At 41.2% G+C, this 22,935-nt stretch overlaps 1 protein-coding gene across 8 annotated transcripts in view; it reads right to left on the bottom strand.

The window, feature by feature from the left end:
- The window catches only part of UIMC1 (ubiquitin interaction motif containing 1), a 101,425-nt gene that overhangs the window by 35,218 nt on the left and 43,272 nt on the right, over positions 1 to 22,935 (bottom strand). For 6 of the 8 annotated variants that reach the window (XR_013541801.1, XR_013541802.1, XR_013541800.1 and 3 more), the window contains exons 3-7: positions 18,334 to 18,424; positions 10,888 to 11,012; positions 9,042 to 10,154; positions 3,675 to 3,739; positions 130 to 218 (exon numbers count right to left, since the gene is read on the bottom strand). Coding sequence is in view for 4 of the 8 variants with exons in the window: in XM_078385578.1 (XP_078241704.1) it covers positions 130 to 218; positions 3,675 to 3,739; positions 9,042 to 10,154; positions 10,888 to 11,012; positions 18,334 to 18,424 (1,483 nt within the window). In the remaining 4 variants the exon portion in view is untranslated. The remainder of the gene's footprint in view (positions 1 to 129; positions 219 to 3,674; positions 3,740 to 9,041; positions 10,155 to 10,887; positions 11,013 to 18,333; positions 18,425 to 22,935) is intronic. The other 2 variants (XM_078385579.1, XM_020790808.3) reach the window with 2 other exon arrangements.

Genomic DNA, 22,935 nt, shown 5'->3' with positions numbered 1-22,935 from the left:
AACTATCCATTTGAAATATGCGGGTCTTCTTGATTTAAAATCCCACCAAACAACATACAGTCTTGTCTGAAAAGGAAGGATGTGACCTTCCTGACTCAAACCGCAAGCGAATTAGATAAAAACTTGTACCAGGGCAAACGGTGATCTCTTCCTCAGCGTGATTCTCGGTGGAAATGTCCGGGCTTCTCTTATTGTCCAGAGGGGTCAAGGCAGAAATGCTATCAAAATACAAACACACAATAAACTAATGGCACAACCCAGAAGCCTGGGAAAGTTAGATGTAGTCTATGGACCTCTGATCATTCAGGGAGGGGAGCAAAAGAGAATGCAGAAAAGGAGAAGAATACAAAATGAAAAGAGCCCTCTCAAAATATATGACCACATCAGGAGCCCCTCTGTTATAGAAACACCTGCCAAAAGGAAAAGAAACGGCTCCTGTGTCACATAAGAGAAGCACAACTATCTACTCAAAACCGCAAAAGCTTCTTTCATGCTCTCTGTTCCTGATCACAGAAGTATTGCAGGTAGCAGGGTGGCCTAACCGCCTAACCCTTAGTGAGGCATACTCCTCAGAGTAGGAAGGGGTGGAGCTCTGCTTGACACCAAACTCTTCTTTTTTCCCATCTTTTCCTGCTTTTTTTTTTTCATTTCATCACTGCACACGGCTCTCTAAAAGCAGCAGGAAACTGACACAACTCAAAGCTTCCCTACAGCAAAGTTCTGCCAACAATAACAGAGCATCTCTTTCAAGGAGCATTTAACCAAGCTTGTCTCCTCTCATTTTGACCTTCCAGTGCTGCCATTTTCTCTGCAAAATACAACCTCTTGTCACAGGAAGATACAGACTGAGCCACGATGTTACTGCTATCCCATCATCTTCAAGATTCAGTGTGGCTCTCCAATTGGATTGATCAAGTATGCAGCTGCTCTCTTGAAAAACACAAATCCCCATCCTGACAAAAAAGATTTCTTAAATTCAATCATGAGCCACAGTGAGTCAGGAACAGCCACCACAGATTTATGATAAATAAGAAAATCCTGATGAGAAACCACAAGTGACTTCTTGTACACTCTCTCTAAATAAACCATCTCAAAGCATTTGTTATGAGCTCAGCTTACTCTGTGTAAACCATCAGGACTCACTTCAAAAGGCCTTACACTAAACAATTTGCTATGACATTTATAAAATGGGCTAATCAATTTGAAGTCAACCCACATTGCTTGCTGTACCAGCTATCTCCTAGTAACAAAGCATATAATCATTTATTAAAATCTCAGTCTAATGTACTTTGCACAAGACAGGAAACAATGAAGCTTAGTAGCCCACAGGAAACAGGGATGCAAGATCAATTTGGCTAAAGCCATTTCCCAAATTACTCTGGCAGCTGAAGTATCAAAGGGAAGTGTCAAGCCCACTGGCCAAGGTACCTGTGCGTTGCCCAGGAGAGGGCTCTTGCTGGCCAGCCGCCAGTTACCAGATGGCCAGATTTAAGGCACATAAAAAGGGGAATACAGCAGCCACTGTCATCTTAAAGCAGAGGTGCCATCAGATAAAGTTGGGATGAGTGGCACACAATGACCAGTCTTTATCCTATCAGCCTGATGAAGGAGCAGCTGCTGTTTGCACCACAAAGATCCCAGGGCCACAGATTGGCAAGCCGACTGTATGTACTCCATCAACCTTGGCTGTGGCCTGAAAAATGGACAAACCACCTCGTGCAATCAAAAGAGCAGTTGCAGCACCCACAGCTTGAGGAGGGAATGGAAGAAGGCTTAAGGGTAGAAGCCCTCACCCTCCTGACATTTCCCATTTTCATGAATCCCATCCCTAGGTGAAGATTGGGGGAATTTTTCTAATCAGGCCCTGGCTAATGAAGACTTGAAATATTATACCCTAGTGAAGAAACAGGGACATTATTTTCCAGTGTTCAGTCCCAGAACCTCCTGACAGACTGTGATAGCAAAGAAAGGGATTTACTCTTGAATCTCTCATTCCAAGTACAATCACTACAAGGGTAAAACGAACCTCCTCTTTATTAGATTATGCACATAGTAGCCCTTACTCTAATTGCAGAGTGGGAAGAGCTATCACATCAGCCAGGCTGCTCCTTCATTGAGCATTCAGTCAAAATGCTGTTAGATCAATGAGAAGACAGCCTATCGGGCAGGGGCAAAAAAAAGAAAAAACTGGCCTCCTGCCAAGAGCATTTTAATTATGAAACATGGGAAAACTAACCTGAGAATCATGTAAATTTTCACAGCTAGATATGTGGCTGAACAGCACATATTGAAACTTCACTGGCAAATTACTTCACGAATCTTCTCCATCTGCACCACCTCCAACAGTTTCCTTCCTTTCCTGTCCTCCACTGTGAGCCACGCTAGCCAGCACGTTTCCCTCCCAAAGCTCAAAGGAAGAAGGCCTCTCCGAAGGGACCCCAGAGACAGCCACCGTGCTGGGTCTCACTAAAAGAAGGCAGCAGGGACCCAAATGTGAAAAGCCAGCAGTAGCTTCCCTGTCATGATATTTAATCATCAAAAGCAAATAGGGTTTAGAACCTCCACAACCATACAAGCCACTCGTTTATGCTTGAATTGGATTTCCTGGAACATTGCTCACCATCTCAAGAATACAAATATGCTTTAACTATTAGGAATTTTTTCTTGGTTTCCACATCTGTTGTTGCTTCTTCAAAGAATACACATGTGCACGTGCACATAAGTGACTCATTCTCTATCGCTCCCCTCTCTCACACACACATGCACACACACTCTTCTCCAACATGCTGTACATATACAGTGGTGCCTCGCTAGACGATGATAATCCATTCCACTGAAATTGCTGTTTAGCAAAATCATTGTCTAGCGAAAAGCATTTCCCCGTTGGAATGCATTGAAACCTGTTTAATGCGTTCCAATGGGGAAGAATCGTCATTGTCTAGCAAAGATCGGCCATAGGAAAGCCGCTTTGCGAACTGCCGATCAGCTGTTTAAATCGCTGTCTTGCGAAGCTTAGGTCCCGAAAACACCTGTTTTGCGAGTGTGGAGGAAGCTGTCAAAATCGTCGACTAGCGAAAATCAGTTTGCAAAGCAGGGACCAAACATTGTCCAGCGAAATTCCCCCATAGGAATCACTGTTTTGCGAATTGCTATAGCGATCGCAAAAAGTCAATGTCTAGCGAAAAAACTATCATGCGAGGTAACTGTCTAGCAAGGCACCCCTGTACCTCTTAGAGCACTTCAAGTTTCCAGCTGCAACTTTTCTTCCACTACCCCTGATTATCGCTGTATGGTGTCATATCAAATTAGCTTGTCAGCTGTTTATCCCAAGGATGGCACTTTCTTATCTTTACTGCAAAGGCGCCTTCTTACTTTATCATATAAAGATTGAGATACATTGCTAATGGTCACACTCCTCTGTTGGAACATACAAAGGTAATGTAAGAAGGATAATAATGCATTTCCATGATCTCAGAGAAAAGAGGGCCAAAGTCATTGATCAATGTGCAAACAAGAAAGAGTTGCTTTTCCTAACTGACAGTCTTTAAGAGAAGAGAATCATAATTTGAACAGATAACGACCATAGGTTCAGACACACAATATCCATGTTACAGCTTCCTAAGGACCCATCAAGCCTCTATGTCCCATAATCAGGTTCTTTGAAATATACTTGCCTTTGTGTAATCTGCACAGGTTCCCTTTCTTCAAGCACATCTTCTGCAAAGAGCACTTGGGAGGCCTAAGAACAAGAAAATAACAAGCATCCACTTTTTGCATAACTGTGCAACTTAAAAGTGCCAGAAATCATTCGGACACAGAATAATAACAGGTGGAAAAAATGGGAGAGCCATCGCGATTAACTTGATAGGTCAGGGTAGGATCAGCACACCTACTAACATGAAGGAACAACACACCACAAACAGAAGGCTATGTTGAACAAGGCACACCTACTGAGCTATGTGAACCAGGCAGCACAGGAGGCAGTGAAGAGCTCTGATTAATGATGCCTAAGAAGCATTTAGCCTAAATTCAAAAACCAAAAAATCTGGCAAAAATCAAAGCTGAGAGAAAGATTGTTAGGAATACTACTGTATATCACCAAGTGAAAACGGTGATTGCAACATTGTTCCCAGCTAGACAAAAATAATAATGATTCCACAAGCTGTTCTGAGAACCTAGAGACTTAGAACTGAACACACCTACTGTAAACTAGGCCTGTGCCACAATTAGCCTGTTGGTTATAATGTTGGAAAATGGGTTGCCATTATTTGTCAATGGAAGTGACAATGGACTAACTGGTGTTAGGATCAGATGGCTGCAAAGATGAGTGCCCGATCACACCAGTTGCTTTAACAGGAGTGATTTCCCTCAATGTGACCTTTCAATCCTCCAGAGATTCACTCAAGCCTGACCCCCAAAAATAAAAGGCCTACAGCTGGATCGAAAAAAAAAAGAGTCCAGTTTAGTCACAAGATCAGATTGAGCTGGAATGCATTTCCTCACCTATCATACAAGTGCCAGGAAATAGATCACACTGGGTGGCTCCACAAGTGGTTGAAATTGCAATCTATTTCCCTGTGTGATCACATCCTGAATAAGAAATACTATAACAGCAGAATTTGTGTGTTTCTGAGTAGACTTCTGTCTAGAAGGGGGGGATAAAAATCCAATAAATAAATAAATAAATAAATAAATAAATAAATAAATAAATAAATAAATAAAGAAAGAAAGAAAGAAAGAAAGAAAGAAAGAAAGAAAGAAAGAAAGAAAGAAAGAAAGAAAGAAAGAAAGAAAGAAAGAAAGAAAGGAATTTTACTATAAAAGTTCCAAATGATTCTTTGAATTTGAAAAGCCTTGCCATTTTCTTGCAGAGGTCCAAAGACCTATGTAAATGTTTTCAATTTATTGGACTATCTTCTTAAAATGTGTACCATATTTTTGTATATATACTCTGTTTAACTTTCTGGCCTTCGACCATAATAAACAAACTGAGCTATGCCAGAAATAAGAGGCGGAAACTTAGGCACAATGCTCTTTTTCATAGGCTCTCTTCTTTGCTTCTCCCTTTCCTCTAATTTTTCAAACACTCCATCCTACCTGAGCAAAAACAAATGACAGTGATACCAACACAACAACCTGTATTCCTTCAGGCACAGGTTACTACCTGTAACAGAAGACTAAAAGTTTAAACATTCCCTCTTCCCTAGGCTCTTAGACCTACCAGTGCTGTAGGACTCAATAGATTTCTACATAAGGGAAGACAGACAGCTGTAAGGTCACTGGCCACTCTAAAATCCGAGCTTTTAAGGACTCGCTACTCATCACATCTAACAAGTCCAAACTGACTAGAATGGACAAATTCAATAGTATTAACACCCAAACTATTGAAACAGGGTGGAGCATAGCAAGCCAAGGTGGGCTACATACTGGCTAAAATCATGTTGTGCCATTATATAAAAGGTTTGACATTTAAATACAAATTACCATAAATTAAGAAATTTCCTTAGGCATTATCTATTGCGCACTGAATCACACAACTTGGCATGTAACAGATAATGCCTATGGAGATTTCTTAGCTTACAGCAATTCACCTCCCAAAGTTATGGTTTTGTGTAAGAGAGCAAAAGAATTTCCTCATTGAATGCTCATAGCGAAAAAGGTAAGTAAAAAACATCCTAATGGCTCAAGCAAATGACTGGTGTCATAACCCCTGGAGAAGAAATTAACTTTTCTCCTGTATGTGCACGCGCTCTCCCCCTCATATAAAGACAGGGTTACTAGCCAGTTTGCACTGAGGGAATTTCCGCCAAGCAACCCTCCCTGCCTTGGAGAATTAGTCACAGCATTATTGTTTCAGTCCACCTGTTTGGTACACAGGTCTCTAGCTGCAGTTTTCATGTCTCAAAAGAAAAGAGAAACATCCCAACAGGGACCCACTGTGACATCCAATTATAACCTAACAACACATCACCTAAATGAATCAAGCTAAGTGCATCAAGCTCAGTTGTCAGCTTGATAATTAAGCAGTTTGTTCAGAATCCAGAGTCTGTTTAAAGGCTGTTCAAATCTGTCAAAGACTTGCTTTCTTGGTTACGAGCAACACAATCTTCTTTGCTTCCAGTCTGGATTTGGAACACTGAGGGAGGCAACAAGAATTATGGCAAGGGATGAGGCTGCTCTTCTCATAATATCTGAGATACACAATGCATAAACAAAATCAGTAAAGAGTTTTGTGGCACCTTAACAACTAAATAGTTTTAGTCTATTTCATGAGGTGGAGTCTACAAAAGTCTCCTTAATGAGTTGCAGTCCAGAAAAGCATATTATGGGCATTTTTCAAAAAAGCAAAATATACTGCTTATACTGCTGCTCTATAGCACTCCGGGAGGGAGTGGAAGACAGGAGGGTCTAGCGTGCTCTGGTCCATGGGGTAATGAAGAGTTGGACACGATTTAACGGCTAAACAACAACAACAACAATAGCACTTAAAGCACTCTCTGGGTGGTTTACAATTTAATTATGCAGGCTACACATTGCCCACACACACCCCAGCAAGATGGGTACTCAATTCACCAACCTCAGAAGGATGGAAGACTGGGTGATCCTCCAGTCAGCTACCTGGGATTGAACCAAGGTTGTGAGCAGAGTTTTGGCCGATGTACTACAGTTTTGCACCTCAAGGCTCCTTATTAAAACTTATTCATAATTTTTTAAAAATTTCCTTATTAAAACTTAATTCATCTTTTAAATGCTATAAGACTTTGTTGTTTTTTGCTTCAACAGACGAACATGGCAATACTTTCTCTGAAAACATATACATTATAACACAATTCCTGCCTTCTGTAAGCAGTAGCCTATGAAGTGGAGCAGAGTGCGGATAACTCACTTGTGTGAAGCATTGCCCCAAATTTACAAGAGAAGAAACGAGGGAGACATGAAGCCTGTATCTGCCATAATACCTTATTTCAGTCTTATTCTGGACAACGAATCATGAACATTTTTCATCCAAATAGACAAGAGAAGAGTATATCTGTTCCTGAAGAACAGTGGGGAGTGTGAAGGGCATCACTCAAGCTCCGTCACCATTACAGCAGCATTTCACTCTAGCAGAGCTGAACAAGGAACCTCTAGCGAGGACCTGAAGGTAACTGTAGTTACTGCCTTGATTAACAGCTCTGCAATTCAGTAGCGGCAGGGGGCACAGTCAAGCAGGCTTGCCAGCAGCTCAAACCACCAGGAAAAGGACAACACAGATTTCACATTCGGGGCTAGAATCGATTCGATGCCATCAAAGTGTCAAAACGCAGCTCAGCAAGGCAGGCGGTGGAAGGATGGTGGTTGTGGTGGTAGCTGCCTGGTCTGAATGGCCATTTTGGTATCTTAAATACTTTGGGGCTTCTAACTACTGTCAACACAAAGGGCCCTGAATGAAATAGTGACAAAGAACACTGAAGGTAATTATGGCAAAGAAAAAAAAATGCAGTGCTCAAATCAGGCTTAAAAAACAGGAAAGTGGCCTTTGAATTACCTGCCATCAGCTTCATGTTCCATTACAGGCAGAAGAAAGGAAAGGTGTGTTAAGAATCACCTGCCACAAAGCATATTGTCAAGCTCAAGCAAAGCCCTGCATGGAAAGTGCTTTAGTGTATATTTATGAGTTCGAACTTGAGCTTTTTACATTTTAATTGTGTTTTCAGGTTGCCCCAACAACTCCATTTGTTTCCCATGACCCTAGAGCCATTTTAAATGTCAAGTTCATTACTCCCTGTTTTTGCTGGAAGATTGCTTCAGATTTGCTCTGATTCCTTAAGGAAAGAGTAGAAGGGATGCAGTCAAACGTTTTATGGAGCTACTCCTTCTTCCTCTAATTCATTAGGAATTACTATTCAGTCCTAACAAGGGGCATAGCACAAGTGTTCTCTCAGATGCCAATGGTGTTAGTAGGCCCTTTGGAGTCCCTTGGGTTGCTATCATATACCACTCACCAAAAGGTTTTTGCCACAGAGCCTGAATTTTTGACCACAGAGGTCAGGGGATAAAAACTGCTTTGCCACAAGTCTATTCTAGTCACCTCTACCTATCATAAACAAGGAAAAGGCAAAGCCTGGGGCACAAGTCCAATACTTTCTCCTTCACAGGTCACCTTTAAGGTGTGTTTCAATATAGCCTCTCCAAGACTGTGAGACCTGAAGCACAGGCTGCACTGTACTTTCGCATTTAAACGAAAATGCAGACCTGACAGTTTTTCCTCAGAGTGTTCAATATTACAAGACAGAATATAAATATCACAAAACAAGTTAAGTATCTTTCCATCACCAGGGTAAACAATCAAATACACTTGAAAATAGTAACAACAAGGTTGAGCTTCAGTCAGACAGAAGATAAAGTTATACAATGATCTAGCAGCGAAGTCATTATGAAAAATGAGGGTTGGAAAAGGCTGACACAAACCTAAAATACAGCAGCAATAAATACTTCATCTGACTAGCAATCTGTTTAAAACAGCAGCTATGGCCAAGAACTGCCTCTAGCTCCTGAAATGAGACAAACAGTGACACCTAGCGGCTGCCAGGCAAGTAATAAACTTGCACGTTCAGAAAACAATTAATGCAAGAGGAATACATAATTTTTGGCACAGTTAAAATTGCAACAACTACTGCAGAGATTATAAAGTTCTTCCTATCGTATCTTATCCTCTCTCTGTCCAGCAACACAATGAATACGAAGGAAACACTGCGCATGAAAATTTGTCACTGCAGCATAGACAACTCCCAACAATTTAAACTGTATTATTACCAGTTTTTCTTCACACCCTCTGTCTCCGCAACCTGACTTCATGTTATGGAGGTGGAGGTGATTTTTTAATTGTTGCTCTTGCTAGACAGCTACAAGTCAGGATGCCTTGCCAATACACTAGAAAACCCTCTAGAGATTTGCTGCCTTCTGCCCACCCTCGGAGTAGGCTAAGCTACCCACATAAAGCAAAAGACTAGCCACTCCCCTCTTCAGATTTCAACCAAACCCACATTAACAACATTTACCTGACAAGAGCTGCTTGCACGCTCAACCTGATGCTCAGAATATCTCCCTTCTGCCACTTTCTCCTCCAGATTTTTGTTAGGTTCTCCATTTGTTGGACCCAGTAGCCAGGCAATGCTCTCAGGTTCCTTTTTCTCTTCTGAATCTTCTCCTTCCTGCTCATCTGCACCCTCACCTCCTCCAAATGCTTCTTCCTCTTTCCCTCGTTCCCTTTGCCTCAAGGAGTATGAGTTGGGAACAACCGGCTCCCCAAAGGGCTTCTTCTGCAAGAGCTGCCGCTGAGCCTGTTTCAAGCTTTTCTGGTAAACTTCAAGTTGGCACATGATGACTTGGGTGTACCGACTGGGATCCACACCTTTAGGGCAGAACGGGATACCCCAGTAATAATGCACGGTGTCTCTCTCTTCTTGTCGTTGGCATTCCCTCTCAGCCGTATGAAGTGTGCAAAGTGACACAGCTTTTCCAGGCATTTCAATCTTTCCTACAGGCTCACTAAAAAGGCAGGCCTTCTTGCTCTGCTCCACCTCAGAATGTGGACTGCTGGAATGGTTTAAGATGATGTGCTCCCAAGGCACTTTCTCCAGGACTTCTGGGCAACCTGCAAGGGGCTCTCTTTCTGAATGGTTTTGGAAAAGCTTGCCAGTTGGCTTTAGAGGGCTGCATGCTCCTGTAGCAAGTCTCTGAGGTGCCAGTGGCCAAATGCCCCGAGGCTTTGGGGGAAATGTGGGACTTAGGGTAACTGGCATGTCCTCTCCAAAACTGAGGGGTGTGTCACTGGAGCTGCTCCCTGCTGGTGAGCAAGAGTTTTCATTTGACCTTGCAAAAGGCTGGCTCTTCCCTGGAGATACAATTATACTAGAAGCTAGTGAGCTTTTGACTATCTCCTGGCTTAACCTCGTCAGTACAACAAAGGGCCTCTTGGCGACATGTGTCTGTCCATTCTCATCATCAGCTTTGTCGCTGGGTGAGAGGAAGCGGCACTCGGAGCAAGGCAGCTGAGCTGTAAGGAGCTCAAAATCATCTTGCCCAGCTGTGTGGCTTTGTGCTGAAGACTCTGGTGCCTGGGAAAGAAGAGGCAGAGCAGCTGCACCAGAAGACTCAGGAAGCTGGCAGCTCTGGAGGGGAGAAAACACACACATGCAAAGAAGAGTGATTTGCCTAATAAATGTACATTCCTAATTATGAAATCAAAGTGACTGCCATACTATAGAGGCAAAAGATAAAAATGGACACTTCCGCACTAATCTATGAAACAGTAGCTGAAGGCAAAGTTAAATGTTAGCCGTGAGCAAGTCCATTAGCAGAGTGAAGTGTAAAAAATGTATTGTGAGCTCGCCTTGTCACAAGTCTGGCCGGAATTCCAGCTGGAATTTGAATCAAATGACATGATACCTAGTGTTCAATATTTAGTATGAGCTGGACATCTTTCTTTCCCCTCCCCCCGAGGGAATAGTGTGGGCCTCTGATTTTGATCTCAACCACTCTGCATTGAGCAGGGAAAAATTAAACTCCTGCCTCTCAACACTTTATTTTCCTGAACCCTATGCTTGTGTAGGTACTACAGAAAAATATGGGGGTCAGGCATTGTTTTTCATTTTTTTTAAAGCTGCTGTGAGAGTTGGGAAGGAAAATAATGTAAGAGAATAAGTAGCTAGGGAGAAAAAAATTGCCACTGGCCACTTGCTTCCAGATCAGGACTTGTGGATTAAAAGGGAGTCTCAACTGCCTACTACATACTGCACATCCTGACATTTAGATAGGCCAGCCATGAGAATACCTTTCTGACCAACCAGGGAAGGGTGGGAATGAGAAGAGGCCTTTCTGGACAACACAGATACCTTCACTTACACTGAGGCTCTCAGCAATGGCCTTTCTTAGGAGCTCTTCCTCTTCCTCCTCTTGGGAGTTCAACTGCCTAGCTTCTTGCTCACTCATTTTCAGAGCCAGGGCAAATTGTTCATCTTCTGTCATCTCTGGAAAAAAAGTAAGAAAGAGGAAAGCATTTAAAGCAGCAGACTTACAGTTCTTATGCCCTGTAAACTCAATTCTTACACCCAGTCTGGGGACTTTCACCTTCACAGGAAGGGGAAAAAAACTAATTCTAAATTGGATCAAAAGCTGTTATATCTCAGCTTACCTTACTGTGTACATTCAGAACTGGAACAGACAGTGCTAAATGCAGAGTAATGCATTTTGTGCAATATCAAATCATTGAACCAAAAAGTCAGGGCATTTAGTTAAGGTTCCCATAGTGATCTCAGCTTTGACTCTTCAGGTGAATTCATCACAATGAACTATTTTATCACATAATCACCCAGCAGCTGCTCTGTTTTGTTCTTCCACAAGCAATGCAGCATCAAAGAGTACAGAGGGGAAAGCGGTAGACTTTGAACATCGGACTGTACATGAACAGAGTTTTCCAATAAGGTGCAGTCTGCTGGCAGAGCAGAACAGTGTTCGCTCCTTTCTGCTCCACAATCACTGTTAACACCCCAGACATCACAATACTCTGTGATGTATGTATTTCCACAGCGAAGCCTCCCAAAACAAAACTGAGCAAAAGTTGTGGGCCACCTTCCCCAAAGTTTGCACAGCAGAAGGGCAGAAAGCAATTTAATATTCACAGACTGAAAGAAAACGATAATGAAATATATTTTGGGATGCTCTCTTAGCTGCATCCTAGAACATTTTCTCTTTTATTCTACTACTGTATTTCCAGGACTCTCCAGCCATGCTGGAGCCCAAACAATTAACTTGGGAGAGCTCTGCTCCTAGCTCAAGATTCCACCGTTCTCTGCCTATCCTGATTTTTTCCCTAAAAGATTTCCCAGAATATTCTAAAAAGAATAAATGATTTTTAACAAATAAAAAGACAAAAACAAAGCTGCTCTGTAAAATATCTATTTCCTGAGATTTTTAGGCCCACCACTCATTTGGGTTAAAATACCTATGCGGGGGGGGGGGGGGAGGAGAGAATGAAAAAGCAACTCCCACCAACTCTCCCAGTTTTTCTGAATATTAAAAGAATGCACTGATAACACACTTCTGTCAAACTACCTGTAGGATGATTTTCAACAACCCATTCCTGAGATGCCCTCTCTCAGAACTCTCATCAAGACAAGAGCATCTGAGCAGGAAGTGCCATACTCAGAAGTTTAGAATAAACTAATGAGATGGATTTTGAATAAGCAGATCACGTGCCAGGTAAGATGGATACTGGTCAGATGCTTTAATACCACAAGTAAAGAATCTGAATACCAAAAGGAGCAGGAGCAGTATGCTACCATATACTTCTTAAGAGCATACTGAAGCAGGCACACTTCAGACGAGAATAGTGGATCACTAAGCCTCACTTCTCCCCACTTCTCAACTGCAGAAGATAACCAATTTGGACTGAGGAAAAAAACTAGCAAAACACAATATTTGGTACAGCCTTTGGATAGGTCATACTGATGCAACGGCCTGATGTTGTATAGTTTCATTTTGCTCTACTTAATGGGTGTGTTTCTTCGGCCATGTGGAAAGGGACTGCAAATGGTGTCTACACTCCTGTCCTTTACAAAGGATAGGCAAGGCAGAGCAATGAGCAGTTGTTGAAAGTTGCATTCCAAGGCAAGGTCAAGGCAGAGTTCAAGGAGGTATGTGAGTTGACAAGGTCCAACCAGAGAGCAAACAGCAAGGCAAGGACAACACCAAAGCAAGGATGAACTTCAGGTCCTGATGTCCAATCCAGCTCTCTTATGGTCCCAATCCAGGACTTCTGGATCTCTCCAGATGACCACACCCTTTTCATTCCCACCTTTTATACAGTTTTTTCCCATTCTAAAAGGCTGAAATGCATCCACTAAGACTGAGTTACAGGCAGTAAAAACTCTGAGCTGAAATATGTGGTCATTTTGTCCTACCATAGTTTGGTCCTGTCCTTTCAGGAGTGTGGCTTCCAAAAACCTGAAAATGGGAATTTGGCTCTAGGATTGCATGATTATCCATGCTTGTCCAAGAGCAAAATCTGAAGGTGGCCAAACACAGGGGAGAGCTGCTAGGCAATAAATGGATACACAAGCAGGGACTGACACACAGCTACTGTTGCAGCAACTCTTCTGAGACCAGCTCTTAAAAGCCTGAGCACTCAGAATTCAATTCTGGGTTCAACTGCAGTTCACTAGAGCCAAAAGAGAAGAAATCCTACTTGTGAGGAGGGTCCCACTTTCCCCACAATTTGCACCTTTTCTGCAAACAGCACAGTGCATATGAAGTCTGTACCATTAGACACCTGCATTCCTGGAGGTTAGAATGCCAGTCAATACCCATTACTAAATCAAAAATGCAGTGCTCCAAGGATGCAGAGCCAATGTTGCCTCCTTGAGAACCTAGGATCTCCCTGGCCAGCCTCATGACCCTCTGAAGCAATTGGTTTCCCAGAGATAGGGCCAGAGAGAAAGGATAGATTATCCTCAGACAAGGAATCTCCTGGGGTGATGTCCAGGAGTTGGGCAGGAGACTGTTCTAGATGGAGTTGCACTAAAGGAGCAAGTGCATAATTTGGTAGTATTCCTGGATTCATCTTTGTCACCGAAGGCTCATGTGACCTCACTGGCTCAGACTGCCTGGGACAGCTATTACCAACCCTGAACAGGAATTATCTGGCACACAGTAGTCCATGCCCTAGTAATCTCCTCGTTAGATTACTGCAATGCACTCCATGTGAGACTGTCCTTGAAGATGACATAGATGCCACAGCAAGTGCAATATGCAGCAGCTGGACTGCTAACAGGAACATATTCCACAGTTCACAGGACATTGGTTCTGAAGGACTTGCACTGACTACCACTATGATTCTGTCCTGAATTCAAGGTGTTGAGGATGACTGCAAAGCTCTAAAATGCTTGGGACCTGGATATTTGAAAGTGTCCCTCCATATATAAGCTTTCCCAATCACTGTTGGGAAAGACCTCTTCCGAGACCCACATTTAGAACTGTTCATTATGTGGAGACGTGATGGAGGGGTTTTCCAGTTGTAGCAACCCGGCTGTGGAATGTCCTCTCCTTAGGTGCACCAACATTGGAATTATTTTGGCAAAAAGACAGCAAATCCTTATTTATTAGAGCCTTTGGGAGTTGAGGATCGTGGCCTACATGGTTTTTAAAGCAATGGTTTTGATGTTTTAATTTTATGTATCTTAAACTGTTTAATTTTAAACTGATTTAAAGATTTTACGTTCCTAAATTGTTTTATACAGCCCTATAACCTATCCAGAGATCTTACCATATAAGGCAGGCTATAAATATTTTAAATAAGTTTCATGACTACTCCAATAAGATGTTTTAAATTTTTAGTTGAATATTTAATTGAAACAAAGGTAAGAAGTATAGCAAACTACAGTGTTTTGATGAGCCAAGGAAACTTCTGCCATACTATAGCTTTATCACTGGATGGCAGAAAACTGGAACTGCATTACACACACAGACAGAGCTTGGGTAATGCAAACACTTAATAATGGGCAATATGCACATGAATTTTAATTCATTTTATTCAGTTGTATTTGACAAAGGATTTGGTGCAATTCAAACAGTTGTAGGATAGTTTAAAATAAGTGGAAGTGGAATGATCTAATTGAGAAAGTAGCTGAGTTTGAATGCCACCTGTGCAAACCCAGAAGCAATTCATTCATAGTGAATCTCTTATACAGTAATTAGTTCCTTTTTTCTGTAACTTAGCATAGCTTAAGTTACCTTACAAGTATAGCAAGGGATAATCTGCTCTTGCTGTGTAACCTTAACAGTGATTTTTAAAATAATCTTTACAGTTTACAGTTTTATAGTTCTAGTGTATGGCTTCATTACTCAGGTGTATTTTGTAGCATAGCCCAGTGGCTTGTAGCATTCTGTCATGTATGTTTTACAGTTACTAAAAATAACCTATTCTAACCACATTTGAATTAACAAGAAAATTATAATTCATGCTAATTAACTGTATTGGAGGGTTGTGCCTTGGAATATAGCTGTTAACTAAGTACTTTTCGGATAACCTTTATCAGTTCTGATTTCAAGGAACCTCAGTACATATAAAAAGAAACAAGATCAAAAAAATTATAGTTACCTGTCTTAAGTTTCTCATTTTGTAAAAAAATTAAAGACACACATTTGTATAAACAAACATACCAATTATAAAACATGCAAATAAAAATCCACCTAGAAAGCAGGACACTGCAGTACATAGCTTGTTGTTTATTCTTTGGTACTGCAAAATAAGACACTGAAAACACTAGGCAAACATTATTTTGGCATATTAGAGAGATAAATAAATTGTGTTTATTCTACTTTACAAACTCACAGGTGGACTGAAAAGCCTAAGTTTCTGCTCTTACAAAAGACACAACTTGCACAGAAGTAAAAGGAGCAAGCTGCCTTTTTGAGAGAAGCAGGGCATCTGTTCTGTTGAAACCACGCTGCGTACCGTTGGCTATCATGTACTATTCTGCTCAACATCTGATTGTGTCTAAACACTGTATGCAAACACTCACAATTTGTATGCGCTTGATGTTGATTACGCTGGTCATAAATTATGATGATTAGAAATTCTAAGTATGTGTTAGTGGTGTGGGCAAATACATTAAGAACTCAAGAGGCATAAACATACAAGCTGAGTATTGGGAATTCAACACTATCAGGTAGGTAGGTAGTATAAGCAGCAGATGGGGAACCACTGCCCTGTGCCTTTGGGGCAGAAGTTATACATAAACACTAAGCTGCATGCAAGCCTCAACAGCTTGTCATAATGCTTGTTTGTTAAGGCCAGCATAACTCCCTTGTACCAAAGCTGGGCATCCTATCACACCAAAGATAGATCTAATGGTGTAGTGCTGAAACACTCATGATAATGCTATAGAACAAATGGGGAGGGGGCAAGGGGACAGTTTTAAGAGTATTTCTGAAGAAACCCCAACCTTAAACAAATTGAAACTAGATCAGAACCTTTTTACATGCTAATATGCAGGTTGTTCGGAAATGATGTTTCAGTTTTAATTTGCAAAGCGAATTAGAAGCAAAGTCCAATCAGTTTGAGTCCTAACACTTATTAATAAAATATTTTCTTCTCCACCCACAGAAAACATATACTGTAGCAATATTGGATTTATTGTACTCAGAATCATACTACAAGGAATGGTTTTAAAACATACACGTGACTTAGAAAACACATCTCAGACCACATTTCAAAGGAAAGCACTTCTCAAGGTTTGTGTGTTTTAATTTTACCCTGCCAGGAAGGAATATGACATCGCGGATGCACTTCAATTATAGCTCAGAGTTAAAAATGATTTGAAACTATAAAGCGAGAAAGGAACAATATGCCTTGAGCACTAAAAATACCAGAAATGTTCCAGCTTTGGAAATGGGCAAAAGATGTAGACTTTATTCTGTTTAGAATAAAGCTGAATCACATCACCTCTCCACAAAGGAGACTAAATCAGAGGTGATGTTGTTCGGTTAATTAGTGATCAGTAGGGATGTTTTTAAAAATGAAGTAAATGGCACAGAATTGGAGAGGGGAATTCAGATTAAAGCTGTGGCAGAGTAGGACTTTTAACTACTTGCCCTCACCCACGGCTGCTATTTGCACTGGGAGAAAAGAAAGCTTTATTTTAAACATGCACACACAGACAGGCACTATTTACTTTACTAAGTCTAAATGGGCCCGGAGAGGAGGAGTCAAGCAATCCTCCCCTCCCCTGGCAGCCTCCTCTCTAAGAGACCAATGTGTCAGAAAACCCAAGCAGCCCTTTACAACTCAGACAGTGATTTTTATTTCAAAGAAATGAACTTTAATTTGCCTAAAAATAAACACTAAACGGCTAATTATAGTTCTGATAAATAAAAGAGCAGACATGTAAGTGGATGTGCCTAATTAATTATTGCTAATTGACTGCTCTAATATAGAGGATGAAATCTGAATCCAAAGCAGCAAACAGGAGGAAAACCTCAATATTCTTGCTCAGGCTAGCATTGTCAGAGGCACTGAGACCATCTCAGTTGGGTGAAGGACTTTTACTGCATGGCAAAAGACAAGCAGAGTCCACGCATGTACATGGGATCCGAGGGAGGTTTCAACATTATGGTCAAAAGCTGCTTGCATACTTATGACAAAATAACACAGTTGGTGTTACTTCTCAAAAGTTGTCTCAAAAAGCAGAGCAATCACCTTACTTGCTGTCTGGTGTGATGAATCACGCAACTGTGTACATACGAGGTATCTACAGTGATCTCTTGACCTGAGGCAATTCACCTTCAAAAGTTAGGCTGTCTGTATTATACCAGTGCTGCCTACAGAAGAGTATTTTGGCCTATAAAAGCTGAAGGTGCCATGCTTCACTGAAATAAACCTATTTCACAGATGTTCTGTAAAAACAGGGGATTGCATGCCTTCCTGCTCCCATCTGCTGGTCAAGGTGTCATTTTTCCCCGCAAAGAAACCTGCAGTGGACTGCTTACAGATCACATGGCATCTTCTTCCCTTGGAGGACACCTATTCCAACTACTGATTTGGATGCAAAGTGTATTTGGTTATATTCTATATCCACATGCTAAACCAACACCACTCACTACAAATCTAGTGAATCGGAATGTACTGCTGAGAAACTACAGGGACCAGCTGTGCTGAGGAGATCACATCAAGATGTGGTCTGTGAAGTTGCCTGAAAAACACAACACCCTAGAATGAAAGCAACAATGAATTCAACTTCCAAGTCAATGACAGAGTCATCTATGAGACCCATTGCGGATTAATCATGGTGTGCTCTTCCATTGTAGCAACAAAACAATCTGCAAACTAGAATATTGTACAAATAGCTGTAAATTATACACACTATCTACAATTGACTCAGGAGAGGAATTAAACCTAAAGAAGCAGCAAAGGATAACTGCCATTTTTTTTTAATCTTTTGTTCCCATTTCTCAACTGTCACACAGCACAGCCACTGGTAAAGTCTCCATACAAAGAAGTGAGAGCAATGCCGTGCTTTGCGCAGCCATGGTGGTAACCTCAGGACCTTCATGAGCCCTTTTTCCTTTTTCCCACCAAACATACACAATCAGTTTTAGTTATGATAATTTCTGCACATTTGAGGCACATGTGGGCAAACTGTCCCATTGATAAAGAAAAGTAGTTAATCAGAATGGTTAGGCTGCTGGCACAGATGTTTTTGCCAAATACGAAGTAACAGCTGAATACAAAAAATCCTGGGCACTATTCATTCTCCCATACCCCCCACCTTTCCCAGCACATGTGAGACCTACGTGCAATCTTTCTTTTTGCTGCAAACTTCGCTCGATCCAGCCGTTGCTTTGTTCTCTTCTTCTGCAGACTGCATTCCTCTTTTGACTCCTGCTGCAGGAGGAGAAATAGGGTAAACATATAAAACTACTGGAGGTGCTGCTATCCGCTGCCCTTCCCCAGCCCTCCTGCCTCACCTTATTCCAAATTTCCAAGTCCAGGGGAGGAGAAAAATAAAAGAAAAGGCAGGCACAAAGGCCGACTCCTCAACTGGCAAAAATGTGACTTTCAGACACAAATAAAAGAACATTCTGTAGCTATTAAAAGAGCGGTGTGATAACTGTAATGAACAGCAAGAGATGCAGACAAATGTGTAAACAGATGAGCAGAAAAGGACAATAGACTTCACGTCAGTCCCTGCCATCCAGAGCACCTGCTGCATAAGATTTTAACAAGAAGTTGTTTTGCTTTTACATTTAGGAAACCATAAACATTGGAAATGGAAAAAAAAGACCTTATTAAATCAATCAGCAGGCCTATTTAACAAGACAGGATTCTTCCTTAATACTGTAGGAAAAGTTTCATCCAGCTGGTTCCACAAAGTGAGGGGGCAGTTAGCTGTTTTTTAAAAAGAGAGAGAATTCCAATGTCTAATACCACTCATTATGAGATAAGACACCCTACTTTGTATCATATCTCAATCTAATAATTCCATTGGTTTCCCTCTAAGGCATGGAGGGGGGAGGCACAACTATCAAAGCAGTTATAATACTAAAGTCATCCTGAACTGTCAAGTGAGAACTTTCTTAAGAGTTAACAATATGAGCATTTGTCAGGAACAGTTAAGGTATAAAAGATATAACAGTAGAAACACAATTGCCAGCCACATCCATGCAGAGAAAAGAACAGCAGAAGCTGAAGAAGATGGACAGGGCTACACGGGATCCTTTTTGATGACTGGAAAGACTAAAATGGAAACTAACTAAAGAAGAAAGGTGGACAGGTTGCTAAGGTCAAATATAGTGGTCTAGCACAAGTGCATAGCAGGATTAAAGTGAGAAGAACAAAAGCACACAGTGAGCTGGCAACTAGTGAGAGATATCTGAAGTAAGCCACAGGGATTTAAGGTTTAAACAAAGATTTCCTCCAAGTCTTTGAAAATGATACCCATAGAAAATAGGCAAGTGATCAATATCTATTTTAAAGAAACACAAAAATTCATGGACACAACTAGCAATACTGACTGAAACAAAGATGGGGAAAATACATGGAAGTGTCAAAAAGGAAGATATGAAATAATATTTAGGGCAGAATTAAATAGGCATTTAGCCTTCTATTTGATCCACTGTAGGGATGGGCTGGTCCACTCCTTCTTCTGGCAATCACATGACATAACCACTACAGTGAACCTGTCCTTCCCCAGAATGTTCCTATCAGCACCTTTTGGGGACCTTGTCGGGGGCTTCTACTTTTTTGGTGTTGATTGGATTGCTCCTTTTTGGTTCACTTCCAGTCTGTACCATTGCTGGAAACAAACCAAAGCAAGACTAGAGCTGTCAACACTCCTTCTGCTGTCAATTTCCCATATTATGAAGTGGCTTAAGACAGCCACTTCACAATATTGGCAAATTAAATACTTTCTTTGCTCCGTGGAGGGACAGACGGAGTGAATTGCTATTATTTTTTTACATTCTATTAGGACAGCACAAATTTGCTATAACATTTATAAAAAAATGTTCTAAAAATTGAAAACTTCCTCCCAGAAGCAGGAGGAGATAGGTAGGGGCAATGAAGGATAATTTTTTCCTTTTTTTATTTTTTGGTGACTCATCCTAGAGACTGGGTTGAGAGCCTGACAGCTGGCCATGGATTTGGCTGTGTGAAGATTCTAAATCTAATTTTTAAGACATTATCACAAAGAAAAGGAAAACAATACCCCTTGTTGTCTCACCTGTTTTGCACCACTTCTGGGAGGAAGTTTTCAATTTAAAAAATATACAAGTGATCCAATACATCTGTGCTGCCCTGACAGTGTGTAAATTCATTTTCACTTCCTCAGCTCTTCTCCCCAAGCAAAGGAAGTGTTTAATATCCCAAAATCGGGAAGCAGCTGTCTTTTGGAGGGCAGAGGAGAGGAAAATTCATTACATTTAAAAAGAGTTGAAGTGATTCCCCCCCCCAAAAAAAACAAAAAACAAAAAAAAAACTGCTACAGGCATTTGGTTTTGTTTTTTAAAATGAGAGCCAAGGTTTCAAAATGAGGACCAGCATCTGGAGGAAGAAAGGTCAATTATTAGAAGCAAATGTTGTAACATTACAGAAGAAATCATAATCCTTGCCTCTTGTCAATTAACTTCATAATTGTGTCTAAATTAACTGTGCTTAGGCAATAATCTAGGGCTCATAAGCATACAATCCCCTGGTATAATCAGAACAGCACTATAAGTATATAATGCTCATTTCCATTCTTCAGTCAGGAATAGGGAAACATTATTAATATGCATTGTGCTGTTTGCCCCACAGCCCTAGATATCAACAAGAATATTGCTGCAGCCCCAAATCATAATCTCTTCAGTACACGTGAAGCATGTGAAGCAAATGAAACTACTATAAAGCTGAAATTTTATTTATTTATTTAATTTATATGCCGCCCACTCTACCCAGAGGTCTCTGGGTGGCTTATAAATTGCAAGAGTCTAAAAGTAATTATAATCAATGGTAATAATGAATTAATGGATAAATAAAGGTGAAAGAGGTAGCAATTTTAATTCTGTGGCACTCAGTTCTGGGGCTCATTTGGCTTCATAAGGAATGTCAGTGAAGAATTTCCAGAATGTCAGTTAGTCAGGTTAATTGAGACGTGGTGGTGCTGTGGATTAAACCGCAGAAGCCTCTGTGCTGCAAGGTCAGAAGACCAGCAGTCGTAAGATCGAATCCATGCAACGGAGTGAGCTCCCATTGCTTGTCCCAGCTCCTGCCAACCTAGCAGTTTGAAAGCATGTAAATGCGAGTAGATAAATAGGTACCACCACGATGGGAAGGTAACGATCTTCTGTGTCTAGTCGTGCTGGTCACGTGGCCATGGAAACTGTCTATGGACAAATGCTGGCTCTACACGCCCTAGAGTCGGACACGACTGGACAAAATGTCAAGGGGAACCTTTATCTTTTAGTCAGATTAAACTGACTAAGTAAAGGCTATTATACAGTGGTGCCTCGCTTAACGAGTGCACCGTATAACGACGAAATCGCATAGCGAAGAGGTATTTGTGATCACAAATGCGATCGCATACTGATGGCCCTTATGGGCAAAACTCGCTTTGCGAAGATCGGTAAGCGTTTCGCTTACCGATCTTCGCAAAATGAAGCCCGACGATCAGCTGTTCAGTGATTCCAAAATGGCCGCCGGAAGCCCCAAAATGGCCACGCGCAGCGTTTTCACACCCTGCCCTCACTTAACGAGGGCGCGAAAATGGCTGCCGGACCCGGGAAGCATCGCTGAACGGTGAGTTTTCGACCCATTTGGAACGTTTAATGCGTTCCTATGGGCTTTTCTCTCCCATTCAGCGATGTTTCGCCATAGCGAAGGTTAATCCGGAACGGATTAACCTCGCTATGCGAGGCACCACTGTACTTTGATGATATAATAATAAGAGAGTGTAATCACTGGAAAAAACACAAAAATAGTAACAAAAGTTGAAGGCAATGGAAATAGAGAAACCCATACTAATTGATTGATTGATTCAATAAAGTAACACACGGCTTTTAAGTTTGTAAGAAGTAAGCACGGCTGATCTTTTGGAGGTCATTAATTCATTGGGCCTTCAAGAGAGGGATGAGGTTTGACAGCATGGAACAACTAAGCCAGATTAGTTAGTCTTAGAACTGCAGAGCTGGTAGGAACCCTATGGATCACTGAGTCTAGACCTTGTTAAGGAGGCACAGTGGGGAATCAAACTCCTAACCTCTGGCTCTCTAGCCAGATACCTAAACCATTGAGCTATCTAGAAGAAGAAGAAGCAAAAGCAACAGGCCTACAACAACTGAAAGCTTATGTTTTCAAAACTAGATTCCACTTGAATATTAATTCACAAAAATGTATAATAGTTTTTCAAGGTGGATAGTTTTGTTTCCAGTGAAGTTGAAAGTGCATAACTCAAATTTGTGAATTATGCTTAGCTAGACAACCAAATTGGAGCAGGCTGACTTTGGATAAATAGGATTGCTTAAAGTCATATAAGGTTGCATAGAAGTATGTGTGTGACCCTTGAATCTACATGCATGGATGGATGGTTTCAGAAACCATGGATGGTTTCAGGACAGGAAATCACACTTTACCTCAAGAGACCCTGTTTAAAACAATCAAGATAATCTTTCCCTTTAAAAGGAAAGATTTCTCAAGACTGTTAAGCAGCTGTACTCTGGAGGGGGAGATAAAACTTTCCATTTCTTTTTAATCATTGCTAGCTGACACAGTCCATCAGCAGTGCTTTGACAGGACTTTAAAAAAACACTCCTTTCAAAGCATCGCTTATGGGGTACACGTTAGAATTTAGTGTATAATAAGCACTATTTGTATTTTTTCTGTATTTTTGTTGTTACATATGTGGTGTTTTTTTTGTATTA

Source organism: Pogona vitticeps, chromosome 2, assembly GCF_051106095.1.
Source record: "Pogona vitticeps strain Pit_001003342236 chromosome 2, PviZW2.1, whole genome shotgun sequence".
Classification (NCBI taxonomy): domain Eukaryota; kingdom Metazoa; phylum Chordata; class Lepidosauria; order Squamata; family Agamidae; genus Pogona; species Pogona vitticeps.
This window is presented reverse-complemented; position numbering and strand designations above follow the sequence as displayed.